At 39.3% G+C, this 21379-nt stretch overlaps 1 protein-coding gene and 1 long non-coding RNA gene across 2 annotated transcripts; one reads left to right on the top strand and one right to left on the bottom strand.

Annotated features, from left to right (window-relative positions):
- Positions 1-204: 204 nt before the first annotated feature.
- Positions 205-19852, top strand: LOC134635550 (putative ferric-chelate reductase 1). Its single transcript, XM_063484926.1, has 15 exons — positions 205-421; positions 8289-8425; positions 8685-8782; positions 8888-8981; positions 10043-10246; positions 10501-10602; positions 10780-10924; positions 11981-12088; positions 13636-13751; positions 13996-14082; positions 17459-17550; positions 18581-18639; positions 18760-18897; positions 19603-19634; positions 19763-19852. Exons 1-15 carry the CDS (start codon positions 205-207, stop codon positions 19850-19852), a joined length of 1719 nt encoding a protein of 572 aa, XP_063340996.1.
- LOC134637467 (uncharacterized) lies at positions 3798-5889 on the bottom strand. The gene is made up of 3 exons (XR_010095123.1): positions 5802-5889; positions 5040-5201; positions 3798-4724 (listed from the first exon to the last, which is right to left on the bottom strand). It is a non-coding gene; the product is annotated as an uncharacterized LOC134637467 (long non-coding RNA).
- Positions 19853-21379: the final 1527 nt, after the last annotated feature.

Raw genomic sequence — 21379 nt, forward strand, 5'->3', positions numbered from 1 at the left:
CTCTGAAAACTCCATGATCACGTGACGCGGGTATATTTAACCACACCTGGGAGCAGAATTTCAAAAATATCGGCGCTCCCTGGAAAACACTGTTGAAACAGCGCCAGGCGCTTAAGCATCTCATCTCAGTTACCTGCAGTGCTCCGCCCTGCTCATCAGCAGTCCTGTGATACTGGTGCTCGTTGTTTCTCACTGACTAGAGCGATGAGTCGCCTGAAAAATAATCTAGTTGCAATGGATCTTCTTGTGTTGCTGCTACTCTGCACTGTTTCACCGGTCCGAGGCTACCGCTCAGGTCTGGTTATAAACAGCTGTGAAGACATGCAACTCCACCACTCTGGGCTGAGCCCACAGACAGCACCGTCTCCCTTTACTGTCACAACTGAGCACAAACGGTACAGACTTGGAGAGGATGTCAAAGGTAAGTGGAGTAAAAGACGGCCGGTGTTTCAGATTAGCTGGTGTCGGTGAGACAAGTCAGAAAATAAATGCAATGAATTTTTCATCTTTAAATTTCTCTTCGTGTTTCTTAATAACACTGTTTGCTGTCACGTTGTTTTTGACCAGGAAAAAAGTGTAACAAATTACACCTGGATTCAATCTGGACAGATGTTTGTCTGATCTAAATCCAAAGATTAGGATTTATTTCTAAACAATCCAATTCCTCGTGCTGAAGGACCAACTCTGAAGCCCCCACCAAACGAACCAAATCCCACTTTCACCCTGGTTATAAGTTCTAAACACAGAGAAGGAAGCTTTCATTCAGTATACCAAGACACTGCTGAAAAACGTTGAAAATACACTTTTCAATTGGAATATAGCATGAAGTCAAAGTTTTGGGTTACTGAGCTGATGAGTTCAGTAAGAGGGGGTGTGCTTCAGCTGCTTTGGTGTTAATGAAATTAACAACAAGCGCTCTAGAGGGACAGCAATGCGACAACAGCCAAAACAGGAATAGTTTTAAAGGTGAAGGTCACTGAGACTTTGACTCCTCGTCCTTTTAACGGGTTTTTGTTGTTTTGTCTTCATTAGTTTTGAAAATGAGACACTAGCGACAGCATCACGCCTACAGAGGTTCCTGATTGCTGCTTGTGATTGTGTAGTCCGACAACATTTCGATCAAATGTCATCCTTTCATTCCGAACGAATTACAAAGTTGATTTCAATACAGTTATCCAGCCTAATTTTTCACCAGTTGAGATCTGAGGAGTTTTCAAAGTGTTCCTTTTTTATCTATTCTGTACGTTTCAGAGAGACAGCTTGGGACTTTTTCAGAGACCAGTCTCTTTGCTTAATTTTCTAAATGACTCTGAATAACATCTGCCACAACTGTTAGTTGGGACTCTGTTCCCATTTATAGTAGTAATACTGTAAAGAAGACTCGTTAAAATATTTGACTGAATGGTTCTTTCTTTGGTCGGATTCCACCTCTCAACCCAAAGCGTTGACAGCATTGCATCTCCGAGATGTGGTAGATTTGATGTGCGTTTATGTGTACGTGTTTTTTGCGTGTTTTCGTGGGCTAGTGATTGAACTTTAGATTTCAAAGTAGCAATCCAAATTAGATTTATTTTACTCTAAAACTGAAATTGTACAAATGCCTTGAAATAGTAAAGCCCATGCCTCTTTTAGTCAACCCTGTTTTCTGCAGGTGTGACTGCGATAGGAAGTGGAACAGTTTCCCCCGTCGGCCTGGTTTTAACCATCTTATCAGACAAAGTTATTTTAATGCAACTTCTGTAGCTTTATTGTAGCCCGCCCCCGCTGTTTAAATACATGCGCGGTGGATGGAGCACCTGTAAAGCTCACTTTGTCCTGAAGCTTGTTAAACATGTGGACTGCAGGTTTTACTGGTGATTACAGTTCAAACAGTTCGAAGCGTTTCTGTTTTGGGAAGTAAAATGTTTTGTTTCACGTCACCTGAGCTCTTTTGTTCTTCGCTGTGTGTGTAGACCAGGGGTCGGCAACCCTAGGCACGCGTGCCACTGTTGGCACGCGAAGGGTTAACTGATGGCACGACCATAGCTGGACTGACCATCGGGCATACCGGGCATTTGCTCGGTGGCCCGATGATTTTTTTTTTTTTTTTTTTGTAACGGTATAAACAATGAAAGGTGGTGGATTGGCCAGATGCTGGCCGGTGTGTAAAAATAACTCAGTTGTTTGGTGGTGGCTATGGCGGAGCTTCCACAGATTCAGTAAAATTAACAAGTGGTGGAGGCCAGCAGGTGGATGAGGGAGAGGGGAGGCAGGAGGAGCCCACCAAGAGCACCTGGCTGCAGCCACTGGGGAGCGCCATGTTGCGACCTCCACAGTAACCGGAAACACGTGACCTCCAGTGACCGGAAACACGTGACCTCCACAGTAACCGGAAACACGTAACTTCATTTAGATCGACTTTGACAGCGAAAACTAAATTGTATTTTTGTTACTATTGATGCTGCTGATAAATAAATTTGATTCTAAGTGTTTTAAACCAGATTGTTTAAAAATAAATTATTTATCAGCACTTTTCGCGGACAACTGTTTCCGCTGAATCAGCTGTTTCGCTGATTTTTTCTTTTTTTTTCTTAACCGCACATTGTTTTGTGCGTTCTGCTTGCTGTAGACCATTGTCAATTAATCTAGTGCCGTGTCTTCTGCACAGCAGCGGTCCCCAACACCCGGGCCCGTTTGATACCGGGCCGCGAGAGTTGAGGCTCATGTGTGAAATTTATGCTTTTCAGGGTTTTTAATCGTTAAGTCGGGTTCCCTGGGTCTTTTCCCGTGTTGTAGTCGTGTGTCTTATTTTGAAAGAACTATTTACGCGTTACCATAGCGACCAGAGAGCGTCAAGAAGCAGAGAGGAGGATGTTGCTCTCAATGTTGTTGGTGCATTTCATGAGCACTCTGCTAATAAAGTTACACAATCACACAATGAATTCACGTTTATTATTATATTTACAAAATACCACAGTTTTTGTCTTTGTCTGTATCATTGTATTTTGTTGTATTTATCCGTGACACCTTAAAGGCCGGTCCGTGAAAATATTTTCTGACATTAAACTGGACCATGGTGCAAAAAAGGTTGGAGACCGCTGCTGTACACTACAGAATGAGTTTAGTTTGTCGAATTTATATAAATATTTGATCGCTAACAGTGTAACTCTGAAGTGCTGTACTGTATGTTTGTAAGTTTTCTCCCCGACAAACACAACAATGCCGACGAAACGTTTTGCACGGTTTCATTTTATAATGGACTTATGTTTCTACGAAGGTTTGAACTTGTGTGTTTAAACAAAAGAAAAAAGTGTGAAAATGTTCGTGCCTGTCTGAGGACAGTGTATAAAGCATGTAGTGAGGGGTTTTACAGTCTTAAAACATGTGTAATAATTGTAAAAAATAAAGTTGGCTACTTCGCAGATTTCACCTACCTACTGCGGGTTATTTTTAGAACGTAACTCCTGCGATTAACGAGGGACTGCTATATTATTAATAGTAGAGTCTGGGGCATCTAATTGATTCCTTCCTACCATCTTTCCAGAAATATAAGTGATCTGGAAGCTGTTTGGCTTACTTACAGCAGTAGCACTTTTTGTACCTGCAGAAACTCCAGGACACATTTACTAAGTGTTCGTTGCTGTATGTGCTGCAGCTGCAGCTTTGAAATTTTTTTGAGAGTTAATACTTTGGCTATAGTGTCTTGTTATGAAATGTACAAGAGTAAAAGTGTTTTTAGCATGTGCTTCAAAGATAAGTTTGACTGGGAACCTCAAAGCTCAATAACCTGTATCAACAAAAATTCACTGCAGCCTGTGTGATATTTGATGCGTCATAATTTATTCCAGTCTATCTTGCAAATACATATTTTCATTGCAATGTCATGCACAAACACACACAACTATTAGATCCTTAAGATCAAACCTGTGTCATTCTTTTGGTCCACTGCAGTGTAGTAGTCAAACAAGAAGAAGTGAAGTGGCCACAAATGGCCAGCACAGAGCCCAGAGGGTTAATGCGTAAAATGTGTAACAATATTATTGATTACCGGGTAATACATTAATGTTAATATCAAAAATCAGCTTTTTACTCTAAAGTTACAAGTATAAACAATGCTGTTACATTTACACTTAAATTTTTGACTATAAGTATGGACATAAAACAAGTGAACAACATTTTATAATAAGTTTAACTGGAATTCTGTACACTGAAAAACAAATAACACATAAAAAACACAAACAGCAGGGCCTTCATCTGTCCATTAAATGTCAAACGTGGCATTGACCTGTAGTCTCTGCTTGTCAGCACATGCTTTTAAAAAGAGCTCCATGTCCTCTGCAAACTGAAAAACAAAGAGGAAGAAGTCCCTCTACACAAAAACACTGCAGATAACAGGCCAGCAAACATCTATTGATCTGTTTGAATGCCTCCTCATCATGTGAGCCTTAAAGTTTTTTTTGTAAGAAGACTAAGATCACACTGAGGGCGTTTGATTTTCATGGACTTTCTACAAGCCACAGTTTCATTTAGCACAGAGGGTAGAGCACATGAATGTTCTACTGAAGATTCAGAATGTTGTAGATGCTGGAGACAAGACATGGAGAGGGAGATGGGGCTTCTCGGAGAGTTCGGTGGGGAGCAGTCCTAAACGCTGACATGACAATAATTGCCTTGCCATATCCCCACGCTGTATGACTGTCATGTTACAGACAGGGCAGTGAAAGTGCACCGGCATATCATTTTGTCTGTAAGAGAGGACAAAAAAAAAGAAAAAAAACAACAACATGTAATTTAAATGTAGTTGTATAGAATGCAATCAGTTTATCTAACAATCAGATTGTACATATTAACAAAAATATCCAAGCCATCCTCAATAATTAAAGCAAAATGGTGTGGATCACAAGAGCTGTCAGGAATGCGGTGAACAGAAAAAAAATACTATTTAATAAAAACACACAATGTGAAAAGCAACTTTTAAGTCAACAGAGAGACTGCAACAGTGCTGAAAAGAAGTGCATATTTATAACTTTAACTATGAGGTATATTTAATACCAACATACCTTTGAAGGCAAAGCATTTTTAATGTGTCCATTTATATGCTCCTCAATCTTTGCCTTGACAGTAGGGCTGAAAGTGGGGCACAGAGGGCAGTGAAACAGCCAACACGTGGTGCATTCCTGCAATTCTGGCTTGGTGGCAGAATTCCAATTTGATATGAGCATCTAAAACAGAGAGAAAAACAGATAAACACCATATACACATTTAAGTTCAGGTTTAGGCAGAAATAACACGTTACAGTTAGCATGTAAGAGATTTGGGGAGAAAATTCTTTACAAAAACATAATTTACAAGAAACTTTTATTTGTGACATACGTATCTATTGACATATAACAGACAATTTAACAAAGGCTAAATAAAGTCTGGGCAATAAAAAAGCAGAACAGAATGGAATAGACAATATTAGTATTTATAAATGTATAAATCTCTTTGTGACGAACTTTACAATGCTCATTCGAAAGACATGAATAAAGCGCAATATGCAGTAAATGGAACAATGTGCATTGATGTCAGATAGTGAAAAGCAGTGAAGCGAATTTGTTCATAACAAACAAAAATCTAATACGTCCGAAACTGACCACTAAATGCTAACCAGAGGTGTCAAAAGTACACACATTCCTCACTTAACTTTAGATACCTCGGGGGTCTGACCGTTGTTGTAACGCTAACAAAGTGCCGACGTAATCGGTGTAAGCAAAGTAGATGATTCCTAGAAGTATATAATTATTAACGGCAAATTTATACATGGAAGACTCTGTACCAACCTTTACGATCAATTTGCAATGTTAATGATCCATGCAGGAACGAGACAAAAAAAAAGAAAAAAAATCCATGCAGGAACGTATTTCCGCCTACTGTGGAGGTCACGTGCTTCCGGTTACTGTGGAGGTCACGTGTTTCCGGTTACTGTGGAGGTCCCAATATGGCGCTCCCCAGTGGCTGCAGCCAGACCCTTCTCGGAGGAGCAGAGACCCGAGGCAGCCGCCGGTCCGAGTGTCAGGTGAACTGAACTTCAGGTAAGAAGTTATGACCTGCAGTCTATCTGGGTCAGATATAAACCAAGTTTAGGTGAAGTTTATTTTCGTTGTGCTGACTTTTTACAATCAGTTACAATAACTCGTACGTCGTACTAGCTAGCGAGTTTCTATACAGCTGGGTCGGTGCTATGATGTTACTGATAGTGAACTTTATTTTATTCATAAGGTTAGTTAGTAGAGCTGCCAACCGTCCCGTAAAAAGACAGAATCGTCCCGCATTTAGAGAAATTATTACGCTTTTCGTGTTGAGCTGAAAAGGGACGCAGTTTGTCCCCGATTTCAGCTAGGATGGAAAAAGACACAAGGGTGGATTTATTCTGTCGTTACGCTGCACAGCTGCCTCTTCTTCTTCTCTCATTCTCTCTCCTCTCTCTCCTGTTGCTACTTCAATCATGAAACTGATCAATGATCAGCTGATCGGCTTTTCTCTCTTGTTTGTTTATCGCCCACTTTGCGCCAGAAAGAGGAAACCGCCGGATGTCGCGCTAAACAACAGCAGCACGTTTAAGCTTGATCAGCTGTTGTTAGAATTTATTTAATATTAATTTCTAGTATCAGCTGATGTTTGCTGGAGCCACAGCTGTAAAAGCTGCTGGTCATGATGTCAGTTTGGATATGTGGTGAGAGGGAAACATGAAGATGAAACCAGGAGATGTCCTTACTGAATCATCAGAGCTGGACAGGTGATGGAGAAACAGGTTTACCTTTTAGGTGACATGAATGAGTTGAAGGGAAGTTATGAACTGTTTCTGAGAGATAAATAACACCAGGATCCTTTTCTACATAGCTGACAGCTGGTAACTGTGCAGGGGCGGGTCTAGCAAAGTTTTGCCAGGGGGGCCAGGTAGGGCATTAACAGGGAGAGGGGGGCACAAAGAGGGGGGACTCGAGACAGAATGCATTTTTGGGACTTTCAGGTGTATGGACCGATGTTTTATTTTCTGATCAAACCAGAAAGCTTTAATGAGCAGCTAGATTTGTCTCGCATTAACTGGCTGAGTTAATGCCAGTTAATGCAACATCGAAGCAGCTGGAATCCACAGCTGTGCGTGTTCATGGAGCTTGCATTTTCACCTGCTGGACATCACTACCTGACAAGTTTATTAACTGTCTTCAGAACATTGCAGAGGCCTTATTGACAGTATTTGGCTCTACATATCTGTGTGAGCAGATTTTCTCTCACATGAGTGTCCTCAGGTAGCCGTCTGAATACTGGACACTCGGAGACCTGAGTGTCTGAGTGGGAGACCAGAGATCACATTAACATGCGTGTCTCTGTATTAACAAACATGCCATATTGGCCCAGTTTTTCTTATCATTGTTGTGAGGAGACCATAAATAGCATTTGTATTTTCTGTTGTACAGTTTATTTGCTGTTATGGAGTTCTTGTTATGGATAAAAAGTGTCTTTTTTTGTTTCAAAATAGCTGATAAGTATTCGTTGATAGCTGCCAACATCTGCAAACAAATATAATTCTATAAAGTGGTTCTATATATTGTGTAACCGTTCATATAGAGCGTTATTAAATTTATTGCTAATGCAATATGGCACACTGATTTCTGAGGAAATTTTAAATGGCACTCGCCATCAGAAAGGTTGCCTACCCCTAGTGTAGACAGACCTCGGCTCCACGTTAAGCTGTAGTTCCCTCCCTCCCGCTGTTTAAACACAAACACCCGCGCGCGGTGGACGGAGCAGAAAGCAGAGCACAAAGAATGCACTACACGGACACCACGTCAGTCTCTTAATTGTTGTTATCAGGCTTTTTGTTTAATCACGGAGAGCTGCTTTGGATTAATGCTGTCATAGTTCTTGTGCACAGCCATGCTCATAGAAACGTTTCTATTGTAAATATATTTGCAATCGCAGATGTGGAGACACGTGCGGTTTAGTGGTCACTGAGCGCGCCAGTTATACATGAAACGATGCATCAACCTCTGGGGGGGGGGATACATCGCGGATTTATGTTTGTTTTTAAATGTTTTAATAATCGAGGTATTGTATTTAATTGATGAAGCGCTGCAGCCCTTAAAGTGACCAAAATTATCTTTGGCACTTCTTCAGTAATCTAATTGTCAAAGATTAATAACACTAGTTACATTCTCTTTCTTTATTCGAACAAAACTTTGAAGTATCCTAATATCTAAATTTACTGTCAGGTCTTTCCTGAATGTGACCGCAAAGCTAACATTTTGTTTTTTTGTGACTCCAAGTTGAGCTACAGGGTCCGGTGTCAACACCATTCACTGGTTTCCTGTTGGAGGCTAGAGAAGTGGGAAACGAGACTCCTGTGGGTTCCTTTGCCATACCAGCAGGGGCTGCTAAACTCCTCACCTGTAGCCAAAGACCTGTGAGTTTCCTTTGCTAGCAGCATGTGTGATACGGGTCATTCTTGTACTGAATATACTGTCATTTGTTTTGCTGACTGTTACCATGGAAATTGTAAGAAAAGGAAAAAAATGTGTACTTCAGCGCTGCAGCAGAGAGCGTGTGGACCTACCTATCCTAAATACAGTGCTATTAGTTTTTATGACAAGCTAACGAACAGTAAAGTGTATGGTATTTCACATATCATTTGCTCTCTCTTTTGTGTATGCAAATGTGTCCAGAACTCAGCTGTGTCCCACAGGTCAGGCTTTAATAGCAGCTTCATTCAGGTGACATGGAAATCAGAACCATCAAGAGACATCAAAGGGGTTCAGTTCCGGTAAAATCTAATTCTATTGTGTTGCCTTGCGCATGTGAGCAAAGCGCTTTTCATAACGCTCAAGTGTTTATACCCCAGTTCACACTGGTTTTGGTGTCCCCGCAGTGCATCCTTTGTGCAGAGTTCTACAACATTTTGGGTTAATGTGACGAGCCCTGTCCTGACCTTCGCTAATCGTAGAGCTGCTCGATCGGCAGTTGTAAGTAACTATGTCTGTTCTGAACACAGTGTAAAATTCACTAACAAACTGCGAAACTGGCAATTAGTCTAGCTGACTCATCAGTCAAATGGGCTGATTTAAAAGTGTCTGTTGGCTTTGAGCCTGATGGCAGTTTATGTGTTAGGTTGGTGGTTCACACCCGGTTTCAACAACCTGTTTGTCAGAGTAGCCCGAGTTGCCCTCAGGCATGAGAGTGCAGGTGTGTGTGAATGCTAGACAAGGTGGTGTAAAGTTAGTCATCCACCCGCAAATTTCTAAGGTCATTGTTGAGTGTATAGTTAGAATCACCTATAAAGCTAGGGTGAAGCAAACCAGACCTAGGTGTTCATACAACAAGTGAATCTGGTAGATCGTGATCCTGTCAAAATTTAAATGTGCCTTTTTGTTCAAGATTTTACTGCCCTTGTTAATCTCCTCATATCTGCCAGGATTAGGGTGAGTGTTTGGTTTTCTCTAAACTTTGCCGACAAATCACATTTTCAGAAACTGTTGTACACCGTTAACTTTCAAGTGAAGTCTCAGACATGCATTTTGGTCTTGAAAGTATCATGCAAGACATTTTCAGTTGGCCATGTCAAGTAGGCCAGAACTTCATAGACTGATGTTAGGGCAAGCATGGTGGTTCACTGGTTAGCACTATCATTGACCCATGAACTCTGCATGTTCTCCCTGTACCTCTCTGTATGCTATCCTCATTAGATTACTTTGAATCTTAACAGGCCGTAGGTATGAGTGTGTGCCATCTCTGTTATCTCTGATTGTTTGACCCGTCTCACTCTTTGACAACTAGGATACACTGAGATGGGCTCAGGCCCACCCATGACCCTAGGTGGAATAAGCAATTGAAATTAATGCACTCATGTAATTATACCATGTGTACACAGTCTCTGTAGTTTGTTAGCAGGGTTGTATAACAGTAATGTGCAGTACTGACATCGTGTAATGAGCTTTGGCTTTGTGTAAATATACATGTAAAGTGAGGAAATAAGATGGTATTTTCAAAATAATGATGCCATTTCTCTCCATTTGTATGTATCCAGAAATCAGCTGGATCCATCTCTAGTGCTAGCTGTGGTGTCACCAAGGTGTGCTTCAGTCAGCCTCCAAACTGTGACCCAGCAGTCAGTTCTAGCTGTTATTTCATGTCAGCCATGATGTTACCTGGTGGTACAGCTGTCCGCTATGAGATGACTGGTCCTAATGAAGGATACATCGCTTTTGGATTCTCTGCTGATCAAATAATGGTCGTGTAAAGACAAAATTCTTCATTCTATGAAATGTTTTAAGTGATCACAACAATAAGGCTCTTGGTGTACTTGTCTTTAACAGCACCTGTTAGTGAAAACCTGCTGTTATGCAATCATTGTTCACTTGCCTGCAAGTTGCATAACTTTCTCTAGGATTAATAAAGTATTATGATGATTCCTTTTTGTGAGCAATGCAAAATTATTCACAACTAACAAAGTGTGCTAATTCATTTCTATATTTCTTTCCTCAGGGAAATGATGATATTTATGTTTGCGGTGTAAACAGTAATGGACAAGCTGGTGTGCAACACATGTATTCAACAGGTCGATCAAGGCCAGAAACGCGTCCTCTGGTACTAAAGTTTTCCTGATATCAGTGATTTGTAAGACTAGAATGTTTAGATTTAATTAAATAGTTAATGCTTTTTCTTTGCTGCTGCTCTTAGAAAAAGTCAAGTGTGTGTATATATTTCTCCACTTGATGGCATGAATTATATTTTAAATTTGTGGCATTTTTTTGTGTCCTACAGGGAAATGTTTATAATGTAACAACGTCGGTGCAGAACGGTGTCATCAGCTGTTCCTTCACTACTACGAATGTAATTTCTATTCAGGGAACTTCAGGTTTCAACCAATCCTACTACCTGTTGTTTGTCCATGGACCCACCAGCAACGGTAACGTAACTTCATGTGCCAGATGGTTTCTTGCACCAAACCAGTCATCCTTTTAAAACATTTTCTAAAGGTGTCTTTTTAATGATGCTTGGCATGCGATCTATCTAAATTGACAAATTGGATCAATAAGATAAATAGAGCATCCACTGGAAAAAAACAAACAAACAAAAAAAAAAACGGGCCTTAGTTTGATAAAAATTAAAAGGTAGCTATATAGTTAATGTCTTAATAGTCATAGTCAGTATTTTTGGACTTCATAACATATTAACATGAAATAGCAGTCATTCTCAAGACATTCTTGCAGGATGAAGAATCTACACAGCCACATGTAAACCACCCCCACAACTGTAGTGTTACTGACTTGTAGGATACAGATTTGTTTGCAACCTCAATTTCTGATAAGTGAAGCCAATGTGGAAGCTTGGCAAGATTTTTTTTTCAAACATAAGTGAGAAATATGTTAGTACCTACAGTAGTAAATGAGTGTCCACCTTCTTCATGTGAGGGCTACGTGGTGTGACTGTATGTGCCACCTGTGTTATTTAAATGTTATTTAAATAACACAGGTGGTTATTTAAATGTGAATTTATTAAGTACTTTGCTCTGAACAGATTGATGATGGCACATCTGATAAACCTATAATTTGGAACAGTTATGCAGGGCCTTTGACTGTGTGTCAAAAGGGAATCTTAATCCAGCTGGTTAAAAATGGTTCATTACTAACATGCAATAGATTCAGCAAATGGGTATCTCCGGTAAGCTGATGCCCTTCATGCTCACTTTTACCTTTTCATTATTCCAGCTGTGGCTTTTCACTTTTCTTTTTTCTCCTTCTCACAACTTCAGTGCCAGACATTTTCCATGTATGCATTATGAACGTTGAAGCCCACTTTCAGTTTGTGCCACCACAGCTGAATTTGTATGTGGGAATTTATTAATAGCTTATTCTGTGAAATGTGAGTGTTTTTGTGAATGTGTGTTTAAGTGTTTGCCTTTGTGACATGTACTGACTTGCATGCATACACGTGTGTAAGCTTTGCTACATCCTTCCTGCAGGACAAATAAAATTCCATACAGGTGACTTCTCCAGCAGTAAAGCGATCAATATTTATAGTCCTCTGGCTGTCGGCAATGGTGACCTTCCTGATATCATGAAAGCTCATGGTAAGATCTTTCACAGAGAGATCTGTGTGAAGTGTTTTGTTGTTTTTTTTTTCCTTCTTCTTTTTTTTTTTTTTCTTTTAAGGCAGTTGGGGATCAGTCAGCAAAGTAATTTCTCACTCTGGCCAAACTGTCGCCAGCTATGGTGTGGAAAAGGTGTCTGGTCAGGATAAATGCTGCTGAGAACATGGGGACATTTTAGTTATACTTACAATAAGATTAATCTGTAATGCTGAGTAGACTCGAAGGCATTTAAGGTGAACTGTGCCTGTTGCATTAAAGGGACGATATACAAAAAATGGATCAAAACAGTGGATTGGCTTGGACACAATAGATGGTTGATTGCTCTGTAATAACTCTTGCTTTCATCATGAGACAAGGACTTGCCAAAATGCAAAAAAAGTAATTTGTAATCATCTTCAAATGATCAATTTTTTAAAAAACTTGATTTTGAAAGACATGAAAAATATTTCTATGTTGTTGTCTTTACCTCTAATACTGGGAATTGACTCAGTTTCTTTTTACTTTAAGTTCAAGTTCAAATTTTATTCGCCACATGCAGTGGCAGGTTGCCTGCAGTGGAATGAACCTGCCCCCCGACCTTACATACACAACACAGACATCATATGGGGATACAAGTCAGAGAACGGTTGCATTACAGAAAACCACTGAAATGTACACTACAATGGGAAAGTACAAGAGGGAAAAAAAGTTCTAACAGTCCAACACTGGGCTCTCGAGCTCCCGTTGGAGAGCCGTGAGCTTCTCCATGATGTTATCAAACTTACGCTCCGTGATGTTGTCATTCTTGTGCTCAAAGAGCCGATTCTGAGAACTCAGGACCGCAGTGAGCTTCTTCAAGATGTGATCCAATTTGCGCTCAGAGGTGTTATTCTGAGCGAGCCCCTCCAGATGTAATCCAGTTTGCACTCAGAGGTCTTGTTCTGAGTATTCACGGCAGCCGTAAGCTTCTCCAAGATCTTATCCATGCTGCACTCAATGAGCCCATTTTGAGAAACTCACGCCTCGTCCCATCGTTTCAATGCCAGCGGGCAGTCTTGTGGGGGTTTAAACAGCCGATTCCGCTTTCTTAATTCTTCGATAAGTCAGGGCCAAGCCAGCTCCGATCAGCAAGAACCCTGTTATCATGGTTCCGAATAGGTAGATATCTTCAGCAGTCAGGCTCACCCGAGCCCAGACCTCTCGTTGAGAAAAGGGTGTCAATTGCATTCAGGGACCAGTTGATCAAATCCATAATTCCTCTTTTAGGTTTTAGAGAACAGACTGTGAGAGAGTGTTCCAGGGAAAAGTAATACAAAAAAAACACAAGACTAGACAAGGACACAAGAGGCTAAGCAGGGAAGCTAAGGGAGATGAGGAGAGGAGAAAAGTGCGACCGCCTTCGTCAAGAGCAAAAGAGTTTAACTCAAAGTTGCTGCTTGGTTACTCACTGTGGTATTAGCTTTGTTCTGTTGACTCCACCAGTTTCAATCAGAAATGTGACTAGTGTTGTCAAGTGGAGAGAATGCCAATATTAAACTGTGTTTCAGGTGCACTGATGCTGATTGCCTGGATGACCACAGCATCACTAGGAATGATGGTTGCCCGATATCTGAAAAAAATGGCCAAGGGAAAGAGAATGTGCAACAAAGATCTCTGGTTTGTGGTGAGACATCATATTATATCTTTTCAATCTGATACCAAAGTTTCTGCAAACTAAATTAGCCTTGAAAATGACTTAAAGTTTGTGTTTTTGCATCTAGAATAAATTTTACGACTAAAAATATTAAGCATCATATTTCAGATATCTTAGACTTGTAAGAGAGCTTGGTCAAAGCGAAATGTCATGTGGGAACAGGTGATTGGTTTGGTTGGTTTAATATCATGTTGTATTCTTTGTGTTCCTTCAGGTCCATGTTGCAGTAATGTGTCTGACGGTAGCGGCCACAATCATCGCTTTCATCCTCGCTTTCTCGTATGCTCAGGACTGGTCTGGGGTTAGTACACAGACTCTGATCGAAGTCGATTTGTTGTGTTTTTCATTTCAGGTCAATCAAATGACAAAATTAGGTTTACCTGTGTAACACTATTTTGTAGTAAATTATGATTTTTATGATATGAACTTGGCCCTAGTATTAAAGCTCACAAAGGTTTTGTTTGTAATCATTGAATACCAGTTATTCACTCATGCTCAAGACTGATCTGGGGTTAGTATACTGGCTCTGCTACAACCACGCAGGTTATATTTGTTTTTCATTACAGGTCAGCCAGAATCAATGACTATAATTGGGTTTATCTGAGTGATTTTCTTCTCCTCAGTAAATATAATGTTATGTGCATTGGCGTTGATATGAAGTCAATCCTAGTATTGACAGTTTTGATTGTAATTGTTGAATACAAATTGATTTCTTGACTATATGAAAGCCAATGCATGCCAAATTATGTTGCAACACTTCAATTTCTTACAATGTTAATTTTTAAATCCTACACTACTTTTGTTTATTTAGCACCTTTCAAGATAAATGTCACAAAGTTGCCTTAAAAGTAGGGTTAAAAAGATGGTTTTACTTGGTTTCCTTTTTTTCTTCTTCTCCTTCTTGTAGTCGAATTATTAATAGAAACCAAGTCAATAGATCTCAGGCATTATGGGATGGCAATTTTAAGTCTGAGCTTTTACCACAGTGGACCCATCTCCTGTAGTTCTCCGCCTTGTGATCAGGGCCTGCTGACTCAGGGAGCTGCACTATATGTATAGATGTAAAGATTCACTGATTTATGCCAGTACCTTTCCACGCAGACCTCTGAAAGTCCAAACCAAAATCCTAAATCGGTCTCTAAAGTTGATAAGGAGTTGGTATCACTGAATTTAACAAGGGTGTGGCACAAGAGTGCTTGGAAGCCAAACAGTTGCTACACTTGCAAGTGTGTTCCAAGGAGGTTTTAAAAACTGAATAAGGAATTGCAGTAATTCAGATAAATGAAAGCAAACAATTTCTAATTCCAAGTGTGACACAATAGAAATCAACTTGACATTTTTCGTAAGTGGGAGGAAAAAAACAAGAGTGAACAAGAGATTTGTCATGATTATCTTAAGTGAAGGCTGAAGATTTAGTTGATATGGCACAGAAATCATTACCTTGGGCACAAACAAGGAATGTGTTTTCTGTTTGAAGAAAATTGTCAGCCATTCAATTTTTAATAGTCCAAACACCTACGCAAGCCCTGCTGCTTAGAAACCGCAAATGGTGTTTATACAGGGTGGGCCATTTATATGGATACACCGTAATAACATGGGAATGGTTGGTGATATCAAAGTTTGTTTGTGGCACATTAGTATATGTGAGGGGGCAAACTCCTCAAGATGGGTGGTGACCATGGTGGCCATTTAGAAGTCGGCCATCTTGGATACAACTTTTGTTTTTTCAATAGGAAGAGGGCCATGTGACACATCAAACTTATTGGTAATGGCACAAGCAAAAACAATGGTGTGCTTGGTTTCAACGTAACTTTATTCTTTCATGAGTTATTACAAGGGAAGAGTGGGAGAAGAGGGTTGCATTGACAATCCAACACAATGGGCAGCACATTGAACACATTTTATAAGTGGTCAGAAACTTGTAATAACTCATGAAAGAATAAAGTTACGTTGAAACCAAGCACACCATTGTTTTTGCTTGTGCCATTACCAATAAGTTTGATGTGTCACATGGCCCTCTTCCTATTGAAAAAACAAAAGTTGTATCCAAGATGGCCGACTTCTAAATGGCCACCATGGTCACCACCCATCTTGAGGAGTTTGCCCCCTCACATATACTAATGTGCCACAAACAGGACTTTAATATCACCAAACATTCCCATGTTATTACGGTGTATCCATATAAATGGCCCACCCTGTACATCACTCTGCATTTAATCTTTAGTTATTCTCTGGCTCTCTTCCATAACATGTTGTCTGTCTTGTCTCCCATCACCTCAACCAGTCGCAGCAGATGGCCGCATCACCTGAGCTTGGTTCTGCTGCAGGTTTCTAACAGAATGGAAAGGAATACTTCCTTCCCACTACCAACAACCACTTATATGGGGTTGAGTTGTGGACCTTAAAGTGACTGTAATTTGTCTTAAAAAAAAAGCCAAGTTTGACTGCACTTTTCCCCCCACCAGTTATAATAAATTTATTATAATAATAATAATAATGATGATAATAATAATAAATTTTATTTATAAAGCGCTTTTCAAGACACCCAAGGACACTTTACAACAGAATAAAACACATAATGGAAAAATCAAGAACAGTAAAACAAAAGCAAATATATAAAATTAACAAACAGTGGGTTCAGTGAGTATGCAAATTTGAACAGATGGGTTTAAAGTGTTGTAGTGGTAGTGCAGAAACGATGGCTTTTGACAACCAATCCACATTTCAAAGGCTTCAGAAAGTTGAGATAATTTTGAGGGATAAATAAATCTGATGAAACACTGGCTGCATCTATTTGGTTTCACTTTAGTTTTCTATAGAACAGTCAAGTCACTGGGTGTTAAATTCAACTTAATGTAACTGCAACAACCATACCAGGGTTGGAACACCCCCTTGATTTGGCGTGGTGAAACAACTCCCATTTGGCAAAACCAGACTGAAGGATGGTGGTCATCTGCAGCTTCTGATTGTTGTGTGATTGGAGAAAAAAAAAAACGGCAACACCATGAACAACCGAAAGGACAAAACACAAACTATGGAGAAGACAAAAGTTGGTCCATTTTATGTTTTTTAATAAGCCAGTATTGCAAATCATTGAGGCAAAAATGCAAGTGGAGCAGAAGCCAATCATCTGAGTTACATATAGAAAAAAATTAAGTTCTCATGGTATTCCCAAAGGTACACTTGTACGTTTCACTGTGTGACTATTTGTGGAGGTTTTACCTTTGTTCAAGTAAGTGGTAGAGCAAATCGTCTATCAAACGGAAGGCAGGTAGATCAATCCTCAGCTCATCCAGTCTGCAAGTAGCATCCTTGGGGAAGATGCTGAATCTTTACTTGCCCCTGAAGTATTCATACAAGCACTTATCTATGACCAAGTTTAAAAGTTTTAGTAGGAAAGGCTTTGAGTGATCAACCTGAGCGATCGCTATAAAAGTTCCAATTTACCGTTTAAAGAAATTTGGAACTCATGAGAGGGTACTATCAATATCATTTGATATGTTGTATTTTAGACTCCTATTCTGAAGTCTTTTGATTGGTCAAACTGCAGTTTGACCAAAGTTTGACTATCAATCAAGAGAAATGTATACTACAAAAGGTTAACCTTTTTTTGTGTATGTGTGACACTAGCCAAATGAAATACTACTTCAGTGTGTGACAGTGCGTTTGGTTTTCAGGGAGCACACCCAGTGTTGGGCTGCCTGGTTATGATCCTCTCACTCATCCAGCCTATTGGGGCTTTGCTGCGCTGCGGGCCGCAACATCACCTGTATGTATCAGTCTGTGTTTATTCAATATACTGCGACATTCAATACACATTTAAGAGTACTGTGTTCAAATATTTTTTTTTCAAACAAATTAAAAACTAGCTGACTTTTTTTTTCTTTGTTCCTTTTTTTTTAATTTAAATAACCCATACAATTACAAGTTTTGCAAAAACCATAAACCAAAGGGACGGGAATAGTTTTCCTTAATAACTGCAGAGTGAGCAGTGCATTTAAAGTACCAGTTATAAGTTTTGTTGTTGGCCTGAGAGTTGTATTCATACTTCATTCAGAAATGTTTTTGCAATTTCAAACTTTTGCAAAGTTTAGCCTGTGGGAGCTTTATTAGAGTACAATTTCACACTGACACACCAAGTAGGAAAATATTTGCATATGAGTTATTCCTTTGGCCTCTTAGTGCCAGTGCTCCTTTTAATAAATGTAGCCTGGCTGTAGCTTTGGAGGCAAGGCTCAATGAATGAGAGACTGGGCTCCCCATGGTTTCAAAAAAATCCTACTACAAGTGGCTTTGCCCTGAAACTGTCCCCCACCAGGTTTTCCTGAACTGGCCGGCTAGGTGACTGTAGGGAAGAAATCTAATCCTAAATGGAAGCCACAAACCTGTTTGCGCTTTTTATTTTACTTTTTTTTTTTTTTCTTAATTGACTTTCCTCGCTCGGCAACACATCTGCAAAGAAAAGCAAATCCGTAACTACTCTAATATTAAATGGAAAGCTATAGACTCCAGTGACTATATTAATGGTCTTTCACAGGCCAGACTTTGGAACATATGCTACTGACTAAGGCTGAAATTGTAATTCACATTGGCAATAATGACACTTGGTTTTGTGAATTAAAAAATGAATCTTCCAATCAGATGCAGGAGATGGCTGCCCCACCCTGAGCCCAAATTGATTTAAAATGCATCTTTTTATTTTAGCCTCTATTAGGACATGAGTGCTGGGTATTGCCGATTGTTCAACAAATGGACTCCAGAAGCTGATGAGTTCATATTTCTTCTCTTTTCTTTGTTAGGAGGTATCTGTTCAACTGGACACATTTTTTAAATGCAGTGGTAATAAAATCTTTAGCAGGTATGCTTGTTTTACTTGATGCTTTTTTGTGCCCTTGAATAAATCCTAACCTTTTCAATAGCAGGCTCACTGTCACCCCTGCTGCTAATCTTAAAATGCCTGCTTCTTTGTGTCACACAGTGGCAGCCATATTTACAGGCCTGGACAGGATTGAAAATGATGATGGGTGGCTAATGAAAGTGATGGGTGGCTTCCTTGCCTGGGAAGTTCTCTTCATTATCATGTTGGAGGTCCACGACTGGATAGTTAAGCACAGAGGTAAGCCTTTTGTTTTTCAGCATTTCAGTGACAGAGGAAGCAATCCTCACTACCCAGACACATTTTAATGACAAACTGATCTAGAACCAACAGTCCATTTGCACTGTGAAGAGCCACCTGATCAGTTTGGCAGCATTTAGCTGAGTGAGCAGAGAGTATAACCCCTGTACACTTCAGAATAGGGTTGGATGGGTAAAAAAGGGGGGAAAAAACGGCATTGTATCGCAAGATTTTCTGTGGAGATGGTACAATACAGTGGCATCAAATATTGGTATTTATGAACTGATAAGTGAAAACAAGTAAGAATGTATGTATGCCAGTCTGCTGGAACAAAAGCTGTTACACTTTAACTGTGCTGAGGTGTAGTGATGATTTATTAAATAAAATACTCTGTCAATACTACATACAAGGGCTCATCTCAAACAACCAACCTAATGTTAACAGAGAGAACTTGCATTAAATTGTCCAATTTTCCAGCACGTTGTTATCATTCTGAAAGTTTTTCCCAATAATCATAATTACTCGACTCAATTTTATTTGAATTGATTTCAAATTGTTCTCATTCCATTAAAGCTTAAAACTAATATCATAACTCAAGCTGTATAAACACAATGATTACAATGATTAAAAACATAGCTGACTGTTTTAGTTCACTTCAGTTAATGTGCCCTGCAATATTTCACTGTTCTTTGCTCTGGGTTTCAGATGGTACTGCTGATCAAATGGAATCAGCATTGGTAAGCTGAAAGAAATATAAAAGCAAACATTCACCGATTGCCACAAGATCGAGTATTTGTAATGTAATTTTACTGTTTGTTTGTTTTGTTTTGTTTTTTGTTTGTTTGTGTTTTTTTTGGTCTGTCAGCTCAGGGGCAACAGTTGCCTGATCCTTATTTACCTTCTGGGAAACCTTTGCTTTTTGGTGGCACTTCTGGTTGGAATTGGACAGAAATGAGCAGCAGAAGAATCTTCCAAAGAGTTTCCCTGTAGTTTTGTTTTTATCATCACTCTTGACATACTTGATGAGAGACTGTGCGCTGAAAATTCAGACTATTAATGCATCCTGGAGAGTTTCTCTCACTAATGTCTTTTAAAATATATATTTATGTGGTGGTGGGGGGGGGGGGGGGGGGGGGGGGGGGGGGTTGGTGCGTTTCAGTTTTCCACTATATTTTACTGATAATCAGCATTTAACCTCATTAAGCCAAAGTTTACTATATGTAATGTTTTTGTTTTGAAACTCTAGACTGTGCATTCTAGAACTCTTATTTTGAAATTGTAGTTTGTTACTGTTAAGTGTGTTTGCAGCCGATTCCTGCCACTGATGTTTTCTTGTATAGTGTTGTCTTTGTCTCTATTCTGTTTCCCCGTTATGTTGCCTCCTGTATTAGTTTTGAGTCTCTTCTGCTTTTCCTTTAGTTTGACTTCCACTTTCATTGTATGTGGTTTGTGCCTCATCACCCACGTTCCCAATCTTTGCATGTTTCTCTCTTTTTTTTTTTTTTGTTGTTGTTGTTTTTTTTACTTTGACATACTAAGTAATAAAGAGGAAGTTTTTGATTATTCTTTTTATTTTATATTTTTTAAACTCAGAGTCCTGCATTTGGGTTCTGTATCTTAACCCAAAAAGAAAATCAAACCTAGGACATCTTATCACTGGAACATCTTTGATTTCTTTTCCACACAGTATCCAAGTTGATGCTTTGAGCTGGGTATTCCTTAAACCTTAACTAGTAAGGGTGAGTTTCTTCACAAATAATTTCAACTAACAGTTTTCATAGAGCAACTCTAATATCTGCTCAGACTCAGATTAAACTCAGTTTGATAGGAGAGATTAAAGGGGAAAAAAATTGAAGTTCTTATTAAACCATCAAGGTGCCAAGATTGAGTATTTGTAACGTAATTTTACAATGTTTTGTCTGGTTGATTTTAAAAAGCTTCCATTATTTGATTTTAAATGATTAATCTCTTAACCATTGAGTAAATTTCAAACCATTCTGATCATTTTCAAAACAATACTGTATTTTGAAAAGTTAGGACATAGAACATTATACAGCATCTGACAGTGGACTGATGTTTCAGCTTGTCCTGCTAGACCTTGGTGCACTGGTGACCCCACACACAAAAAAAAATTCATATCAGAAGATTGTTGCCTGTAGTTTTTGGCTGAGTGAGTGGGTCACGGGGATAAGAAGTTGCTTCAAAACTTTAATCATAAAAACATTTACATTATTTAACAGTTATGCACTTTGTACAGTAATTCATGTACAATTAAATTTCCAGCTTCTTCAAATACGCATTTTGAAAAAAAAAAAAATAAATGCGGATATTTGTAACCAACAGCCAACCCTGCTAATTTGTTGTTCTCTAAATTGTTAATTGAACGGTGTAGAATCACTGGCTGAAGGGGAAAACATAATTTTTGCAAGAAACAGACATTGTATTGTATGCAGTAAGCAAAGCAGTATACAGTCTGTGTTTT

This window comes from Pelmatolapia mariae, linkage group LG10_11 (assembly GCF_036321145.2).
Source record: "Pelmatolapia mariae isolate MD_Pm_ZW linkage group LG10_11, Pm_UMD_F_2, whole genome shotgun sequence".
NCBI classification, from domain to species: Eukaryota; Metazoa; Chordata; class Actinopteri; order Cichliformes; family Cichlidae; genus Pelmatolapia; species Pelmatolapia mariae.